Raw genomic sequence first — 17,907 nt, forward strand, 5'->3', positions numbered from 1 at the left:
CCATCCCTCCCTCCCTGTGTTTCACGTGGGGAGAGGGGGGCAGTTCTTATTGTTTCCAGTTATCATTAGTAAATGCGGAGGGGTCCGAGTCCGTGCACGCTAGAGAGGAACAAAACGTGTGGCCGTGGGCTGGCGGGACACGGGCTGGCGGGACACGTGCAGGGTCGCACGGGTCGCGGCGTGGGGCCTTCCCCGTCCTGCCCCCGGCCCGGTGCGCGGCGTTGCCGGCGTGGGGACGGTGCGGCGGGCGGCGATGGCGTCCTGCCGCTCCCGTAGCTCGGCGCCAGTGCAAGCGGCTCCCGTTTCTGCCGGCGTGTGTCCGCGCCCGGCGCCAACAAGTTTTAAGTCCGGGCTCCGGAGGGCTGTGCGGCGCGGGGCGGCCGGCGTGCCCCCGGCGCGGCACGTAGGCAGCGCCCGGCTGCAGGGAAAACAAAGGGCTCGCATGTGCTGCGGGCGGCGCGGCTCCCCGGCGCGCTGGGGGAAAGCGCTCGTCCGCGCCCGGCGGGGGCTCGGCCCGGGGGCGGCGGGTGTCGGTGGGGTGACACTTGTCGTGCGCAGGACGGTGTTTTTTAGGGGCTGGCTGCCGGTTTTGGAGGAGTTTGGAGGGGCGGTGAAACTTTGGATGCACGCGCGCTCCGTACGGCACCGCGCGGCGCGCACGGCGCTGGGGCGGGCGGGCAGGCAGGCCCCGCCGGCCGCCCCGTGGCTGCGCCGGGGTCCGGGGGTCCGCGTCGCCCCCGCCGCGGCGTGCCCGCGTTGCCGGGAGGTCTGCGGCGGCCCTTTGAAGTGAAACTGTTGCCATGTTTGAATTACGTCAGGGCCGAGCCATGAGGAACCGGCGCGGAGCGGGGGGGGAAGGACGGGGAGAAGGACGAGGGGGGCGGCGGGGCACGGCCGTCACCGCGCTGGGGCGGGGGTCCGAGCGCTCCGCGGTGCGGCCGCGGCTCCATCGCCGCTTCCCGCCGCTCCCCCCGCGCCGGATGGGGCGGCTGCTCCGCGACCGCGTGGTGGGGCGGCGTTTGCAGCGCGGGGGCCGCCTCGCAGCGCCCACCTCTGCGCTCGGGGCTTTCCTCCCTGGCGCGCCGTCTTCCCCTTCCTGTGCTCTTCTAATTTATTTTTAATTTTACTCGTCTTTCGGCGAGTTGAGCGCTTGGCAGCTCCGTGCAGGGCGGGGGGGCTGCGGCCACCCGCGTGTGCGCTCCCGCCGCTCCACCTGACCGGCGGGGCCGCCCGAGAAAGTAGGTCGTGTGCCCCGGGGGGGGTCTTTGTTCCCGGCGCCGCCGCCCGCCCGGCCCCGGCCGCCGCTCCAGCCGCCGGCACTAACGGGGGCAGCGGGGCCGTGCCCGGGGCCACGCCGGTGCCCGGCGGGAGCGGCGCGACCGGGCTCTGCCTTTTCGGGCGTTTTTTAGCGCTGTTATTTGGGGTTGGGAATTTTTTGTTTTGTTTTAAACTCGCAGTCTTGCTGCTCCCCGTTGTGCTCTCGCTTCGGTGAGATAAAAGTTGCCGTCTCCTCTCGTACCCCCCTGTCCGGATGCGTGTAGCTGAAGGGATTTAAAGGGACCTGCCAAACCTGTTGTTTACTCGGGCCGTGCCCGCACACAGCGAACAGGGCTGAATCCCGCCTGGCCCGGAGCCCCCCCAGCGGCGCTTTCCTGGCGGGAACGGCCCCGGTTCATCCTACAAAGAGCCTTGTCTCCCCGACTGACGGCCCGTCCATCGGACCTAAATTATTCAATGAACATTACAATTGCAAAAAAGTTGGGAGCTGCCCCCCCGGCGCTGTGGCTGTGCAGGCAGCCGATGCAGGCTGCAGGCAGCTGATGCAGGATGCTGCCCGCTGCTGTGCCCTGAACACGTGTCTGGGCTGGAGGCCGGGCCCTGCCACCGTCCCCTCGTGGCTGGGGAGCGGCAGGAGAAGGCCCCGCGTCCTGCACTGAGCCCGCAACTGTAACAGCACTGCAGTTATGGCTGTGCTTGAGCACAACCTGTGATGCTCTTTTTTGCTTTGAGTTTTAATGTGGCGCTTAGGAAGGTGGCAGGCTGGCAGCCATGGGTACTTGGACGAGGCAGTCGGTGAGGGTGGTGGCTCCTCAGCAAACTCTGTTCCTCTGTGTGCTTGCTTCCAAAGGTGATGCTGTTTCTGGCAGCCATGTGCAGGGTGTGCGCATCCCCTTCTCGCCCCTCTGCACGCAGGCAGATCCACTGTGTAGTTTACAGCTTTTGTGCAAAAGATTGCACAAACTCTGCACCATAGGGTCAGGCAGTGAACTGGAAACCTTTCTGCTGACACCAGTGGATGTTTAACTCCTTTGTTACACAGGTGAATTTTCAGTTTCTTGGGATCTGTGGTCCGCGGTAGGGAATCAGCAAGTAGCAAGTCGGGATTTTCAAACACACCTACAGGCATGCAACATCCAGCTCCCACTGAAAGTAGGTGGGATTGAGTTCCAGAGCCTCTGGGAAAAATTCCTCCTCAATTCATTCTCTAAAAGGAGCTAATTGCCTACATATTCAGTCTTCCTTTAAGAAGAAAATGCCACTGACTTCTTTGTAGAAGATGTTAAAAAAGCTGATAAATTCACAGAGGTTAAAAATAAAGTTACAACTGTGACGGTTTGTTGTCTTACTCATACTGAACAGCTCTTTCTGTGTTACCAAACTCTGCTTTGCATTGATTCTTAACACCTGATGCCTTGTACCTCTTTCATAATGACATGAACGACATCCACATGGTCCTACTTGATAATTAGCTTCATCCTTGCACCCCCTGTAGCATTTTTTTTTTTTAACACAAAGAAGAAGCGGGTGTGCTGGGATTTGAAAATTACCTGGGCAAGACTCCATTTCACAACTCAAGCCTTTGCGTTTCTGTAGAATGTGCTCAGTCCAAAGTCCAAGTGAAATGACCAGTAATACTGCTTAAGGACATGGAATGTATCCTTTTTAATGAAGTCACTTCAGCTATTCTGCCAAATAATTACTGTTCCTTCTGTTCAAGTCCCCATCCAGGTATGTTACCCTCTTTAAAAACAAACATAAAAGAACCCAGCCAAAAAACACAAACCAAAACTGTTCAGTGCCTCATGATCTCGAGGGGCTGTGATGCTTTTTCAGTAGCAGGTGGTTGCAGACAGCATCATAACAGCTGTGGTGACTGTACTCAGATAAGCATCACAGACTGAACTCCAGCACATGGGTGAGAACATCCCAGTTTTCCTTGCTGGGCTCATGCTCAGTCTGAGTGTGGTGTTAGTTATGCAATGGGAGTTTCAGGCAGGGGGAAGTCATCTTTCAAGATAGAATGTCTGCAGGTGGGACAGGTTTGGAAATTTTTTTCCTCCTATGCAAATCTTACTGATTACTGTTTTCATGCTTTGGCCTATCCCTTCTGGAGCACTAACCACATGGCAGTTCAGAGGAACACCCACGTGGCTTAGCCTTTCAGTTCTCTAGCTTAAATGAGTTAGGAACTTCCTTCCCAGGGAAAATCCAACAGGTGAGCAGGCTTCTTTATGACTTGGCTGCTTCTGAAAACGTAACTAGGAACAGCTTGTGACCCAGCCAGGATGCCATGGAGACTCAAGCATGGGAAAGAAATGTCCAATTTGATTTTTGATACATGCTTAGTAGTTGCTGCTGGGTGCATCGGCTGTGCTGAGATTTCACTTCAGCCCTGAGCGCACAAAAGTGGCTGTGGACATCTACCAGCAAAAGAGTGAGTTGCTTATTTTGTCAGAGGAGAGATTCCTGAAGATGTGGTTTTGTCCTTTTCTGGTTTTGCTCAGCTCATCAAGTGACAATTCCACAGCGTGCTGTGACATTCAGACATTCCTGGGCTGTAGGGGTCAAATAGAGCTTTTCCCCAAGTAAAGTTGTTTTGGGTGGAGAGAGGAAGGAAAGTGGAAGGAGAATCTGAGGAATAGGGGACCAGAAGAGCATACACTATGCACAATTCCAAGGTTATGGTTGTTGGTTATTAGAACGTCTGTTTTAAACTATAGGGAGAGATGACAGTAAAAAAATATTTTTGCAGGTACTGAAGTTGCATTTTCAGATGACTCCAGTTAGATTGGTCTTTTAACATCCTTGGAGCATTCTGGCTTTGTGCACGTTAAAATGTTCTTTTTTTGAGGGATCAAATTTTAACTTCTCTTCCAAGGGTTTTTTGCAGCAGCCTGTAAACTCAGGGGAGGTATGTTTACGTTGAGTCTCTGATACAGATCAGTTCCTCTGTTGATGTACAGTTCTCTGTCCTACAGTTGATTTTCAGTAGAGGTATTGCAGTTTATTTCAGCAGAGGGGCAGGCCTAAGAATTTATTGTGAGACAAGCAACTCCGCTTCTGGCGCCGTAGACAGCTCTGGAAGCATTTTTCATGTGTGTGCATGTGCCTGGGTGCATGCTCTTGCAGATGCAAAAGCCAGAGCACGTATGTTCCTTCTATATTAAGGCATCTGTTTAGTTCCCTTTAAAAGAAAAAAAACTATAGTTTTGACTGTGTTTCTTAGTTCCAATGAAATGCTGTAGGGATGACAGTTGTGAGGTTTTTACTGACAGGAATGGGCTGCATCAACATATGTAGGGTAGATGGTATTTTTCTCTAGCCCAGCTTCAGGGAGGCTGTGCCAAGGCTGTTGTGCACACGGAAAGGGAAATCAAATCGTTGTTCTCTCTGACAAAGGTATTGGCAGTTTTGGGTTGCACAAAGGGTGAACGATCCCAGGTCAGAGTGGGGAGATGGGAGGAGAGGAGGATACTGAGTATTTGGACTGGCATGCCTCTGCTCTCCCATAACTCCAGGGAATGTTTCTCTTTCAGCTTTGCAAGAAGCAGGTGAGCATGTTCATTCCCACCGGCCTGGTAATTGTGTTACAAAGGGAGACATGCCTGTCTTCTAGGAATTCAGTCCTTTCTATTATAAAAGGTTTTCATTCTTGGGTGATCAGAAAGAATGCAGAAGGAATCTGGAAAAGCAAATGAAAGTGGCTTAGCTTACTTTAAAATGTAAGAGTTCAGAAGTTCTTCCCTAACTTGAAAACTTAATGAGCATCTGAAGCAATGCCTCCTTTTAATTTAGATCATCAAATTAATTTTTGCAAAGAAAACTAAGCACCAAATTCTAGTCCTGACAGGTAACAAAAACATAAAACCATTTTCACACACGTATGATGCATGCTGCTTTGTACCAGCCCTTCACAAAGGTAATAAGCAGGGTGTGGGGATTTTTTTTTTATTTACTACCTACTTTTTTCTTCCTGACTCTTCATGACTTTACTGTTCTCTTTTGCAAGACAAGTTTCTATTTTTGATGCTGCTTTTTCAAAAGTGAGACAGCAGGAGAATGGAGAGAGCATTTTCCTGGAGACTTTTCTGAGTCCATTTCAGTTGCTAAAGCAGTGGTGTAAAGCAGAACTTGAGGGAATAGCAGCTTCTGCAGGGAGAAGCTGTGGAGAGGGACACCAGGGAGAAGGAGTATCACTTTTTCCCTGGCTTGGGGAGGGGAATACTGCTTTCCAGCTAGTGTGTACAAATCTCTATTTCTGCAGAATGACAGATAACGCTCTGCAAAGATTTCTGATTCTTTTTTGGGGACCTGTCCCTTTCACTTCTGTGAAACTGCTGATATATTTTAATAACATGCTTAAATTTAGCAAATAATAACAAAGTTAAATGGCATTAATAACATGCTTAGATTTGGCGGAATTATGTTGTGTAATGCTTTTTAACTTCTAGTCAAGTTGCTTAGTTTCTACTTGCCATCTCTTTTATCTGTCCCGAGTTTCACATGGTTAAAGTTCCACAGCTAAGACTCAGGTGTTAGGGTAGCCAGCAGCCTAAATCCCTGGCTCTAATTCGAGATCTAAATTGCAAAGCTTTCAAGTTAAACCTTTTAAAGGGCACAGTCATATTTACTTCTAAGTCCATATTAGCTATTAAGCTCTCCAGCTGACAGAATATTTAGTGTATAATGGTAAATGGCAACTGTTTAGGATTAAATGTGTGACTGGACTGACGCCTTCCATTTATAACTGCACTTGGATGCAGTTGTCAGAGAAATCTGTTTAACTTTTGGTTTTGCTACTAGCTCTTCCCCATTCAGGCATGATGTGTGGTAATACCGTTGCTGACCATTCATCAAGTGGGAAACAGATGGCACTAGTTTCCCTTCTATTGAAGGATGGTGTTGAAAGGCTGCTCCTGTGACAATGGCAGCAATGATGCAAACCAAAATATTTTCAGAATATATGTGTTTTCCAGTCTTTGCCAGAACACTGATTGTAAAACATGCGTCTTATTCTGCTGTGGTGTAAATACCAGCTGGTGACACAGATCATCTTATCACTGTCTGGATTGCTGGAATAGACTGGGCTAGGAAGTAAACGACATTGTTGATAGTTGTTTCTTGCCATGTAGTAGTTGAGATGTTCTTGTTGCTTAAGTTTGGCAGCACTGAGTTTTTGACTTTCTAAAGAAAAGTACCAGACCACGGATTTAACATTGAAGTAGTCAAACAACATCTAAAATTGCTGTTTGGAAGCTGAAAATTCCCAAGTGAGCCTGCTGTTAGATCTCCAGAGGCTTGTTGAGCAGCGTCCTCAGGAGTGTCTCTTGAAGAAGCACATCAGGTACTTAGAAACAAAACACTCCAAGTGTTTGCCTAGACACTCTGCTGTTTATTTTCTTGACAGGTCAGGAATATTGACCTGATTTGACTGTGCGTTCATTTGCTACGCATCCAGCAGAGGCTGAGAGAAGTTCTGAGTCTGACCATCCCTCAAGGAGCCCTTTCAGCAGGTCACTACTTGGATACCTACTTTTACTTACTAGATCTGCTCCTGGCCTCGAGGCCAATGCTGTACTAATACAGGGAGCAGTTATTTCCTAAGAAGCCTGACAGCATTTGGGGTCACTTTGCTGGATATTTGCACAAGTTAACCGTGGGAGAATGTAGCTCTAGGTGAGCTCCTTGTGCTGCAAATGTGAAGAAAGGAATTCAGCACTCCAAGCCTGTGGAAGACAGCGTGAGCTGGGACAGGAGGGAAGGAAAGACTTACCCTCTCCATCTCTCTCCTAGGCCTGGAGGATCTTGGCATTCAGCTTGAGCAAGTCCCTTGCCATCAACAGGCTCTACAAGGTGAAGACAAGCTTTAATGGAGAGTTGAGTCTTTCTAAATGTTGGTGCAGTAGTAATTGCAAAGAGCCACAACCTCAGTGAGCACCAAGTGGTCTTGTATATGCCAGACTGAAATGTAAACATGTACACTTTCAGCTGGAAACAGGTTCCTTAATGGATTTTGTGTAAGAGTATTAGCCAACAATATTGGATACAATTTTTACTTTTCTCTTGTTCTCAGGAGCCTGGGAAGCTGCATGTTTTTTTTGCAGTGCTGCTGTATTCTTAATCTTCTCCTGTGGGGCGGGGGGCTGTATTTTTACCTCTGTGTGGGACTGTGGCTAGGCTTGGGTGGTTCCCTAGCTTTTGCTGTGGTCCCACAGAAATGCATGAGGTCTCTTCCCGTTGCACACCATCTCCCTTTCAGTCAGGTGAGCGTGGCACTGGGTATTGTCTTTTTGTGGAAGCATGTTTCTCACCTCACCTGAACCTGCCTTTCAAAATATTTTATTGCCATAATGATGTGGCAAGCCCTGGCAGTGTAGACGGAAGATTTCAGATTATTTTTCTCTGTCCCACTGGAGGGCAAAAGGATTACAGCCCTTGCCTTCCTGCAAGGAAGATCTGGGGGCAGGTGCCTATGCCACATACATTAGCCAGTAACCTGAGTTGGGTCACTGGGACTTGGCAGTACCTGGGACTGAGAAGTGACTGAGAGTTCCTTCTCACCATGCTTATTCCACAAGCGATGGAGTTGCTCCTCTCCTGAAAGTCCTGCCTGAGCTGCCAGGTCATTCAGTAGTTTTTTGTTAACTTCTTAAAGAATTCAATAGCTTGGCCTTTGTTAAGGAAAGAGAGGGAAATGTTGTGTAATTTGCATGACTCCATGTAATTTTAATTTTTTTTTGAAGCAGAAGTTCTTAGCAGTGAGAACCTATTCTCCTGGAGCTTCCTGCAGCCAGAGGCCTGTCCCCTCTCTGAGCATTTGGTACGTGGTGAGCAGCAGAGGTGGCTCGCTCCTTGCAGCAGGTGCTTGAGGCAAACCTTGCACCAGGGTCTGTTCAAAAGAGAACAGCTTGGAACAGTCCCTGCCCGTGTTATCAGACAGATGCTGTGTGGCCTGTGAGGACTTGCTGCGTGTCCAGGCCCAGCGCCAGGAGAGCACCAGCTTTGCTCAGTTGTTGGTTTGGGTTTTTGAAGTGCTGTGGGAACCCTGTTTGCTCTGACAGCATCTCATGCCGTGTCAGACTGTGCCCAACAGGAGTTGGCACTGGGGAACAACTAACTTAGGGGAGAGCTGGTTGGGTGGGGGGTGAGCATGCTGACTGCAGTAACTAACTTGAAAAGTTTCTGCCTGGAAAATGGCTCCGCTGTATGATACCTGCTCTGATAGCAAATCCCAGCCTTGGTGTACTGAAGAGAATAGGCAGATCTCTGAGAGCAGGAGGGCATTCTTGGCTTTCTCGGCTGGTGCTGAGTTCGCAGAGCTGTTACAAAGCAGCAACTTCCCTGTAACCGGAGTTCCAGCCTTATTGGCAGGGGATGTGTGGTAGGCACATGCTGAGGTGCGCCCCAGGGTCCTGCTCCCTGGCCCTTTCTTTCCTTGCTAGGTTTCCTTCCCATGGAAGGCAGGGTGGGGAAGGCAGGAGGGTGAGAACAGAGCATGTGCTGACATGGAGCTGGGATGCTCACCCAGGCCCTGAGAACAGAGAAGTGCTCCTGGGTCCTGCAGGGCAGACGGCCACTGAGGGCTGGGTGGGACTCCACCCTGCTGTTTTTAGAGCAGCTTTTCAGGTATGTCTGCCCTACAGCCTAGGGGTATGACTGCAGCTCATTTAAAATGACTCCTACTCACTCTCAGCAAAGTTTGCCAGGGGTGTTTCCAACCAGCACCTGTGGCGGTGGTGATGATGAGGTAGTTCAGTGACCCGGAGTTCAGGTGCCAACTCATTATCCAGGGGCTTGGGCAGGTTCACCTGGCCTGTCCTGCAGCCTGTCCTGCCACATGCACAGGGCTTTCATTGGCCAGGTCAGCTGCATTCACACATCTGCATTGTGCTGTTGTAGATGTGCCCTTAGAGTAGATTTGTGCAGTAAATGAGCTTGTTATGGGTCCTGCTGGGTATTGCTTAATATTCCAGCTGTTAATTACATAATTTTTTTAACAACTGCATTCTAGGTGTATCTGTGCTTCTCAGGCAACATGGCATAAAAACACTCTGCCCTAATCTAGCAGGTTTTTTCTTTAATTATCTAACAGTGATAATTAACACCAGTTTCTGTTTGTTTTCGCAGGCTACAGCTGGGAGGAAAAGATGTTTGGCTTTCACAAACCGAAGATGTACCGGAGTATAGAGGGCTGCTGTATTTGCAGAGCTAAGTCTTCCAGTTCTCGTTTCACTGACAGCAAACGTTATGAAAAGGATTTCCAGAATTGTTTTGGGTAAGATTCTTGCCTCAGTCAGCAGTTCTGGCATTGATCTCTGAGCTGCAAACCTGATGTACTGTCCTTCTTGCTCTGAAAGATTAGGTTAGCAGAGGGGAGTTGTGGGGAAAGGCTGCCTTCAGCTTCCTCACAGCTTTCCTGGGCAGAGCAGGAGGGGCTGGATCCTCTGCTGCTGTGTATGGTAGCATTTGATTTTCAATCTGCTGTCACTGCCAGTGGAGAGCTGTTAATTCCTAATAGCAAAGGATCAGGCTCGTGTCTCTCCCACCTCACAGCACATGCAGGGATTTTAGACTTCTCTCAGACTGTGCATTTTTTGCTGGTTCCATAGAGGTGTAAATACCTACACAAAATGATGAACTCTACAGATCCATGGGACTTTCTGTGGCTCTGAAGATTCAAGAATGTTAGATAAAACTGGATGAGTAAATATTTAGCAGTTTCAGCAGGGTGTATGCAGAGTACCCTGTTACGAATATTGGTGTCTTTGTTCAAACAGGACATAGCAATGTGTTATTAAAACTTCTCACTGGAAACCCATTCTGATGCAAAGTGATTAGCTTTCCAGTTAGGAAATGTTACTTGAAAGCATTGGTAAATAAAAGTATAAATACTAGAGATTTCTTGTACCAGTTACTGTGACCTTTTAGTTTTTGGCTACTTCTGAAGAGCTTTGAAATTTTTGTATAAGTATTTCCCTTTTCCCCACTTTTTCTAGAAATACTCATGTAGTGAACTTCATTGTGCTTGTGTTCACCTTGGATTTTTGTACACAAGTCTGGCGGTGACAGTTTTCCTTATCATATTTCTTGACTACTGTCCTTGGCAGTCAAAGGCTGTATGCAGATCCATTGCTTTTTTTCTGGTGGTTGTTTTTTTTAACTGCAGTAAAGCAGCTTGCAGTTTACCAGGGCCACTGTTGTGCTATCTGAAATATGTTTGCCAAGGTAAAAATGCAGACTAAACATTGAGCAAATAATGGTTATCTGAGCCTGCCTCATTCATCTATAAATGATCCAGAGTCTTCCTATTTAAATAGCTGAAAAAATCTGCAGTGTTTCCCTCCTATACTTTTTTTAGCAGGGATTAGCAGTAGAGACAGTTCCTGAAGAAAGCTTGTTAGAGGGAGCAAGTATTGCTGTCATTCCAGTGACTTGCTGTTTCTGAAACCTTATCCTGTGCTTATGTGGGAGTGTTTTAGGTGGTGTTTGTTACTCATCCTTGAAGCTCTGTGAGAAAGTTAAGACCTGAGTAAGCTTTTGATGTTTGTTCCCAAGTGTACGTTTGAATAACATGATTATTCCTCCTGCTCCAAACTAACCAATCCACTGCAATTGTGTCTTGGTTTTGGGGGAAAGAATTCCAAAACCTGCAGGTGATGGGACTGTTGTTTTCAGTGCCTGTCTGGGAAGGCAGGAGGGTGAGAACAGAGGCAGATTGTGACACCTTTTATTTCTGTGTGGAAGAGTGCTTTCTGAAAGTGAGACCTGGTTTTTAAATGGTGCAGTTTGAACATCCCAGATGAATTGTAGTGCCAGAAAACCAGAATTTCAGAACCCTTCTTACTCATCAATTTTTTATACTTGGTGTTACCAAGTGGGGCTGGGCTTTTATTATTTTATTAAGTGATCTTTGCTTCTGTTTTTACCAGGCTTCATGAGGCTCGTTCAGGAGATATTTGCAATGCCTGTGTTCTTTTGGTGAAAAGATGGAAAAAATTACCAGCAGGATCCAAAAAAAACTGGAATCACGTTAGTAATTTATTTCTCTTCTACCCCAAACTAACTCTTTCTAGAGCGGGGAGGTGCTGGCATGGGTTTGGCATTTGCTCTTTCACCCACACTCTCCCTTCCCACCCTCAGCATCTCTAAATCCTTCCTGGAGTATTTCCTGCTATGTGGCTCCTACCTGCTTATGTGCAAATGGTAATTATGCAAGCCTGAGATGCAGTCACAGACTGACTTCCCTTGTTATGCCTTGTTCTCACAAGCTCATAACTTTGTCCAAAAGTCTCTCATGACACTCAAAACATTTTAATTTTGGCCTTTATCCAAAATCGGTTGCTTTTTTTTTCCAAGCAAGGTGACTTGCTCAGGCAACACATAAATCAATCTCATTTAATCAGATAATTACAATGACTAATATCTTGCAGCTATTTTCACTCGTATATTCTGTTTTGATACATCTAATTCAATTCGGGCCTAGGGCTGGGAAGATGATCAGGATTCCTTGTGTGTGTAATAATCTTTATCCAGGATGCCTTGATATAGTAATGGCAGCCAGAACTATGGATATTGCTACCACTAGCTTTACTCAGAAGTTAAATTTATGATTAAAGAAAAACCTCCAAAAAACTCCAGGGTGTAAATGCTTGGCAGACACTCTTAACTGGACCTGTATTACCTTAAACAATTATTTGTTTCTAAACTGAATATGTAAAAAATGGGAAGTTGGCAAAAGTTGAACCAAATGTACTTTTTAAACTAGTTTGCTGTGTTTTCCTGCAGACTCAGCCTCTTACTGAGGCTGAGATTTTGACAGATTTAAATGAAACATGAGTGTCAGTGCACAGAACTGCCTTGGACTGTTTTGAACACCTTGAGCTAAGTCAGTACCTCTGTATCGAATGGGGCAGTATCTGGGCGCGATGCACAAGTATCAGACATGCATTTTCTGTGTTCTAGGTGGTAGATGCCAGGGCTGGACCCAGCCTTAAAACAACATTGAAACCAAAGAAAATGAAAACTCTGTCTGGAAGCAGAATAAAGAGCAATCAAATCAGCAAACTGCAAAAGGAATTCAAGCGGCACAGTAAGTGGATCCAAAGAGATTTTGGCGATAAACTTCAGCCTCCCCTAGCACAGCTCACTGTTAAAGGGCCAAGCTGAATCACCCTCTCGATTTAGCTGTGCACTCACACATTTGGGCTCTCCCTGTGTTTACAGCCCCTCATCCTCTGAGAGCTCGGGGATGGGGTGGAATGAGAAGGAAGAGCTTGTGTGCAGGGTGGGCTGCAAGGCAGAGGTGGGGAAGTGGCAAGGGGGTGTGGGGAGTCTGGCTTGAAAGTGCAGGCAGTTGTAGCTTATGTCCCACACTTAAATGACATATCCCTAGAAAGAATGTCTTCAGCAAAGATCTCACTGAAACTGAAGTTGGAAGAGGCTTCTCCCTGCTTTCAGTAATGTGCTATGGCCATTTTCAGCTCTCTTTTCCCAAGAAACATTACAATCTTTTTCTTCCATACGTGTTTTTTAACCTAGATTTACCTGCCCTTTAAATTCCTACAATGTTTCCTTCTACCTTCCTCTGCCGGTCTCTGATTACTTTCCACTGGTACATGGACTCTCCAAATAGACTTGGATTCAGAGCTTTCCAACAAAACCATCTGCCAGTTATGCTCTAAATATATGTCAGTACTTAAGGCTTTTCTTCTAAAGCAAACCTTCCAGCTTCTTAACTGTTGGTGACTTGGGGTCTCTCTCTCTGTCTCTCTTTCAATTATCCTACCTAGTCAGAAGGAAAAGTCTCCTAAGAATCAGTAAAGGCCCTGACCCGAGTAGCTTTTATCTCCTCACTCAAGGCACTGTAGTTAATCTGATTGTGTTACTGTAGCTGCTAGAGGTGGCAGCTGAAAGGTAGGAGAGTAGTCTGTTAAGGTGTGTGTGTCTGCACTGAGTCTGTAGTTCCTAGCCTTGATCCAGCAAAAGCTCAATACTACCTAACACATAATGAGAATATATATATTTATATATATATATATATATATATATATGTAAAGTGCACAAGTGGGAAGAGCTTTGCAGGACTTGACCTGGAAGGGCGAGAGAGGAAATGAACTGTGAGAGAGAAAGTCTGGAGCATAGACCCCCATTGTCTTGAGGGATCTCCCAGTAATTTCGGAGCATGGCCTGTGTGGGCTATGTTTGAGAACCAGAAGCTGAAGCCTCATCCTGAACCTCTTTCCAATCCCTCATGTACAAGGACCCCCTCCAGTTCTGAAGTCTGTTTCACAAATCCTGACACTCTGTATATTGAAACAGGCAGGAGCAAGTGAAATAAATGGGTTGTTGTTAGGTTTTTCTTGCTAATTAAAAAACATGTGTCTCTGTTCCCAATCCACAGGGGGAGGGTAAGTCGTTGGATGCATGTCCTGATTCTTGCATTTCTTCTTTGCCCTGCAGATTCTGATGCCCACAGCACCACTTCGAGTGCCTCCCCAGCTCAGTCTCCCTGTTACAGTAACCAGTCGGATGATGGCTCGGACACAGAGATGAGCGCTGGGGCCAGCAGAACACCAGTGTTCTCCTTCCTAGATCTCACATACTGGAAAAGGTAAAAAGCAACAGAATGTGCCCTCTGTGCAGGCAGCAAGCTCACTTTGCATACGTGCTGCTTGATTCTGCCTCTTCATCTTTATTTGGTTTAAGGGTATAATTTAAGTCACGGGGCATTTTACAACACCTGTCTGTCCATGTTTGGAAAGAAATGCCATGTATTTAGGACATTTTCCCCTATCTCCCTTCAGTTCCCTAAACACTAGAACAGTTGCTGGGAAGTATTTTTGCTGGTTTTGGGAGTAGCAGGTAATAGGCTAGTCTGTCATTATCTTTTCTTAAAACGATGCCCTGTAGATACGATGTGTTGCTACATACAAGAGTGCTCTCAGCGTGCCAGCAAAACATAGCATTTGATTTGGTTGACCTGTTATGGTAGTCATTTGGAAAAAAAAAAAAATTCTGGAGTGGGAGGAAAACCACAAGGTTTTCTGGGAGCTGACGAGCTTGTTATCTTTTATTGCTTGTTGTGACACAGTAATCCCTTGTTTAGCTAATTGCTCAATTGCAATTGTTGCGACTTTGCTGCCTCCTCTCAAGTAATGTTTGCAAGTGCATTGTAGCCAAGGTTAGTTCAGCCCAGATGACTGTGTGTCTGAAACTTCTCTAGGAAGCAAAGTGGGGAGACTTGGCTTTGTATAGACATGTTTGGGTTTTTTCTCTGTCCTTTTTTATATTGGGTTTTTTGTTTTGTTTTGTTTTTTTTCCTCAAAGACCTGTTGTGAATTTAGACACAGACTTGTTTTCTGTTTATGAGCAGTCTTTTTGCCCCTCTCTTCTGGGCTGGAGGGTCAGTCAAGTAGTGTCTGGGGTCAGACTTACTTTTTGCATGTTTGTGAACTCTGTATGTTCTAAACAGACAAAGTATCTGTCTCCCTGCCATTTCTTCCAGGCAAAAGGTCTGCTGTGGAATCATTTACAAAGGGCGTTTTGGAGAAGTCCTCATAGACACTCATCTCTTCAAACCTTGTTGTAGCAATAAAAAGTCTGCCACTGAAAAGCCAGAACAAGAAGGACCCCAATCTCCAGCAATCTCCACCCAAGAAGAGTGGTGACTTCCTTGGATAGCTGCAGAAGGTTATACAGATCCTCCTATTCTCTGGAAAAATACTAGAAAAGTGACTATTCACTTTGGACACCTGCTATGCTGCCAAAAGACTATTCCCTAGAACTGTTTTGGGTTTTACTGCTACAGTTCCACAAACTCTGAAGCCAGTTTGTATCCTTTCAGAAAGACTGTACATAATATTTAAGATGCTACGTTACACTTGGCAAAGCTGAATGCTGCTGCGAGGTTGTCTAATTTTCCCCCACACTCACTTCCCAAGTGAATATGAGGATGGGGTTTGTATATTAAAGTATATGTAGTTCATGTTTCTGTATTGAAAGAAGCAGTGGTTGTAAGGCTTTTTTTTTTTTCTTTAAAAGTTGGTTGGCAAACTTCCTAAATCCCCAAGAAAATATTTCATTCTTAGACATGTATGAGTCAATAAGATGAACTAATACATAGAAATGTTATAAGTCACCTCTCTAGTTATATAAATATATATTTTTAAAGGTGTGGAGATTTCACCCTATACTACTGACATAACAAAGACAAATATTTCATTCCTTCCTTGTGACACAGACTGGTAATCTGCAGACATCTCTACTACAAGTGGTAGCTATCTGAGAAGGCGTCCAGCATAAAAGTGCTCTTGAGAAAGGGGTGGGAGAGCTCTCCATCTCAGCTAAGGAGCAAGATTTACCTAAGAACTGACCATAGCAAAATGGGAGGTTACTTTGTTTTAAGGCAGCAGCAAGCACTTTGGGCCTAGTGTAGTAACCCCTGGTGGTTAGAGATGGACCAAGAAACACATTGATGCCCAAGTCAGGTGTAGATGACAGCCCAAACCGAGTAACTGTTCTCTGTTGGCCCAGTGCAGCTGAAATGTGACCACAAACAAGACTCCTCCTGGTTTTGGACCTGACAAAGAACCAAACCCCTTGCTAAGCAAATCAGGCTCTGGTCCAGGGACATAATCTGTTTGCAGCCTGGGGTCTGGATTCACAATAACTGTTTTGAAACCCTTCCCCTGCAGTGCTTCTCTGTGTTTGGGTTTTGTTGGGTTTTTTTTTTTCGTTTGTTTGTTTAAGCAACTGCCAGATCAACGCTTTTGTGAATAGTGAATCTGAAAAGTTCTGCTAAGAATGGTGCTGTGCTGAATCAAGGCAGCTCTGTTTGCATACGCGATCAAAAGATAATACTTTCTACACAGATTCCCAGACAAGCTCATGTGCAAATCGTTGTGACACTCCTTCAAACTCTGCTTTGCCTGTAGGGTGGAAGCAGCTTCCTGGAAGATTGTGCTGCAGTTTTAGCTCCAAGTTGCTTCACGTTCGTTTTATGAAGGTTTAACTTGTGTGAGTTGGGAATTCTGCTTTTTGTTTGGTTGGTTTTTTCCTGGTTTTAGGGGGAGGGAAATTTTTTTTTTTTTACTATTACTCTTTTGGGATATCCTACAATGGATTGCTACATGGTGTGATTCTTGGGGTGTTCTGTGTAGGGCCAGGAGCTGGAGTGGATCCTGATGGGTCCCTTCAACTCAGCTTATTTTATGATTCTAAGCTTTCCTTTTTTTGTGAGAGTCATTGGCATAATACTGTGGTGGGTAGGGTTTAGGACTGGATTTCCATGTAGTCTTGGTTCCTGAAATGGGAATACTTAGCAAATGAAAATATAGATAGGGAAAGATACGCAGGTTTTAAGAGGAGCCTCTACCCTCAAAGCTTTTTTTTTTCTTTCTTTTTTCCTCTCCTGTTGGGTCAGCCAACCTCTGGAGAGAAAGAAAATCAGGGGAAACAGGGCTTTGACTTATCACAGCCTTACAGTTTAGAGCTTTCCTTGGACTCATTTTGCTTTTCCTAAACTCTGAGGTTCTTAAGGGAGGACAAAGCTGCTTACCTTGCTTTTATTCTCAGCCACATAGAATCGTTCAGGTTGAAAAATACCTAAGCCCATTGAGTCCAGCCATAGATATAATGGATACTTGATTGTATAAAGGCACAACTAGGTTGGTCATGTCTAATAAGGGCTTGAGCAAGAGTCCTCGCTGTTTTTGCAGACACCTATTTCATGTGAATTTGTGTTTTCAGCATCAGTAATTCTGTACACCTAAGAAGGCTGCAGTGTTGGTGGTAGGATGTGCTCTGATACGGATCATCTCTTCTGTATTTATTTATTTATTGCTAGATTTCAACCGCCAACTGCTTCCCCTACTCCCTCCCACCTCTTCCATTCCCAGTAGTAATGCAAAATGAGTAGTCATGCACTTTGTATTAATGTATTAGAAATCTATGGAACCTGTTTTGTACTTTTATACTGTTCAGACACTTGTAATCCAAACTTTTTTTTTTACTAGGGTAATGAATAAATTTAGACTTATTTAGAAAATAAGCAACTTCTCCTGTGTTTATTTCAGCTCTGTTCTTCTGTTAATTAGATTTGGTGTTGCACCCAGCCTAGGGAACCCATGTTTCTATTTGAACAAGACCAAGCCTTCTTTTGAGGGGAGGAGTAGAGTAATTCCCTTCCTATTTAATTTGGAAAGAAGAGCAGAGCAAGGGAAGGAGGTGGTGTTTATTATGACAGACAGCTGTCTCAGGGCAGAATAACAGAGCTTTCCCCTGGCACTTCGTGTGTGTCAGGAATTCCTTTGCTGGGAATGTGGTGCTGGCATTCTGGGTTCCCAGGGGGCTTGCTCTCTCCCTGTAGTTCACCAGCATTCATCAAAGGCCAGCTGAAGTAACAGCACTGATGGGTTGGTGCTGACAGCATTTGGAAACATCCCATTCCAGATCCAGTGGAGTTGGTAGAAGAGACTCGTGCTCCTCTGTTGAAGCTGGAGCCTGGCACGTTGCTTCCCACGGCAGGCACGGTCAGCTGGATAAACTCCAGCAGACTGGTGGGAGCAAGGTCTCTGGTAGGAGCTGTCACTGAGTAACTGAGTTTAGAAGATAATGGGGAAAACATTG

At 46.3% G+C, this 17,907-nt stretch overlaps 1 protein-coding gene across 3 annotated transcripts; it reads left to right on the forward strand.

Annotated features, from left to right (window-relative positions):
• Nucleotides 1–1,368: 1,368 nt before the first annotated feature.
• SINHCAF (SIN3-HDAC complex associated factor) lies at nucleotides 1,369–17,273 on the forward strand. 3 transcript variants are annotated; one of them, XM_082281042.1, is made up of 8 exons: nucleotides 1,369–2,320; nucleotides 7,075–7,134; nucleotides 8,028–8,101; nucleotides 9,409–9,556; nucleotides 11,211–11,310; nucleotides 12,244–12,370; nucleotides 13,741–13,891; nucleotides 14,786–17,273. In XM_082281042.1, the coding sequence occupies exons 4-8, from the start codon at nucleotides 9,429–9,431 to the stop codon at nucleotides 14,946–14,948; spliced, it is 669 nt and encodes a 222-aa protein (XP_082137168.1). In that variant the 5' UTR covers nucleotides 1,369–2,320; nucleotides 7,075–7,134; nucleotides 8,028–8,101; nucleotides 9,409–9,428; the 3' UTR covers nucleotides 14,949–17,273. The 3 variants fall into 3 exon arrangements, with proteins under 3 accessions (XP_082137168.1, XP_082137169.1, XP_082137167.1); XM_082281043.1 differs by lacking the exon at nucleotides 1,369–2,320 and adding an exon at nucleotides 4,806–4,832; XM_082281041.1 differs by lacking the exon at nucleotides 1,369–2,320 and adding an exon at nucleotides 6,429–6,625.
• Nucleotides 17,274–17,907: the final 634 nt, after the last annotated feature.

The sequence above is a fragment of the Coloeus monedula genome (assembly GCF_965178545.1).
Source record: "Coloeus monedula genome assembly, chromosome: 4".
Lineage (NCBI taxonomy): Eukaryota > Metazoa > Chordata > Aves > Passeriformes > Corvidae > Coloeus > Coloeus monedula.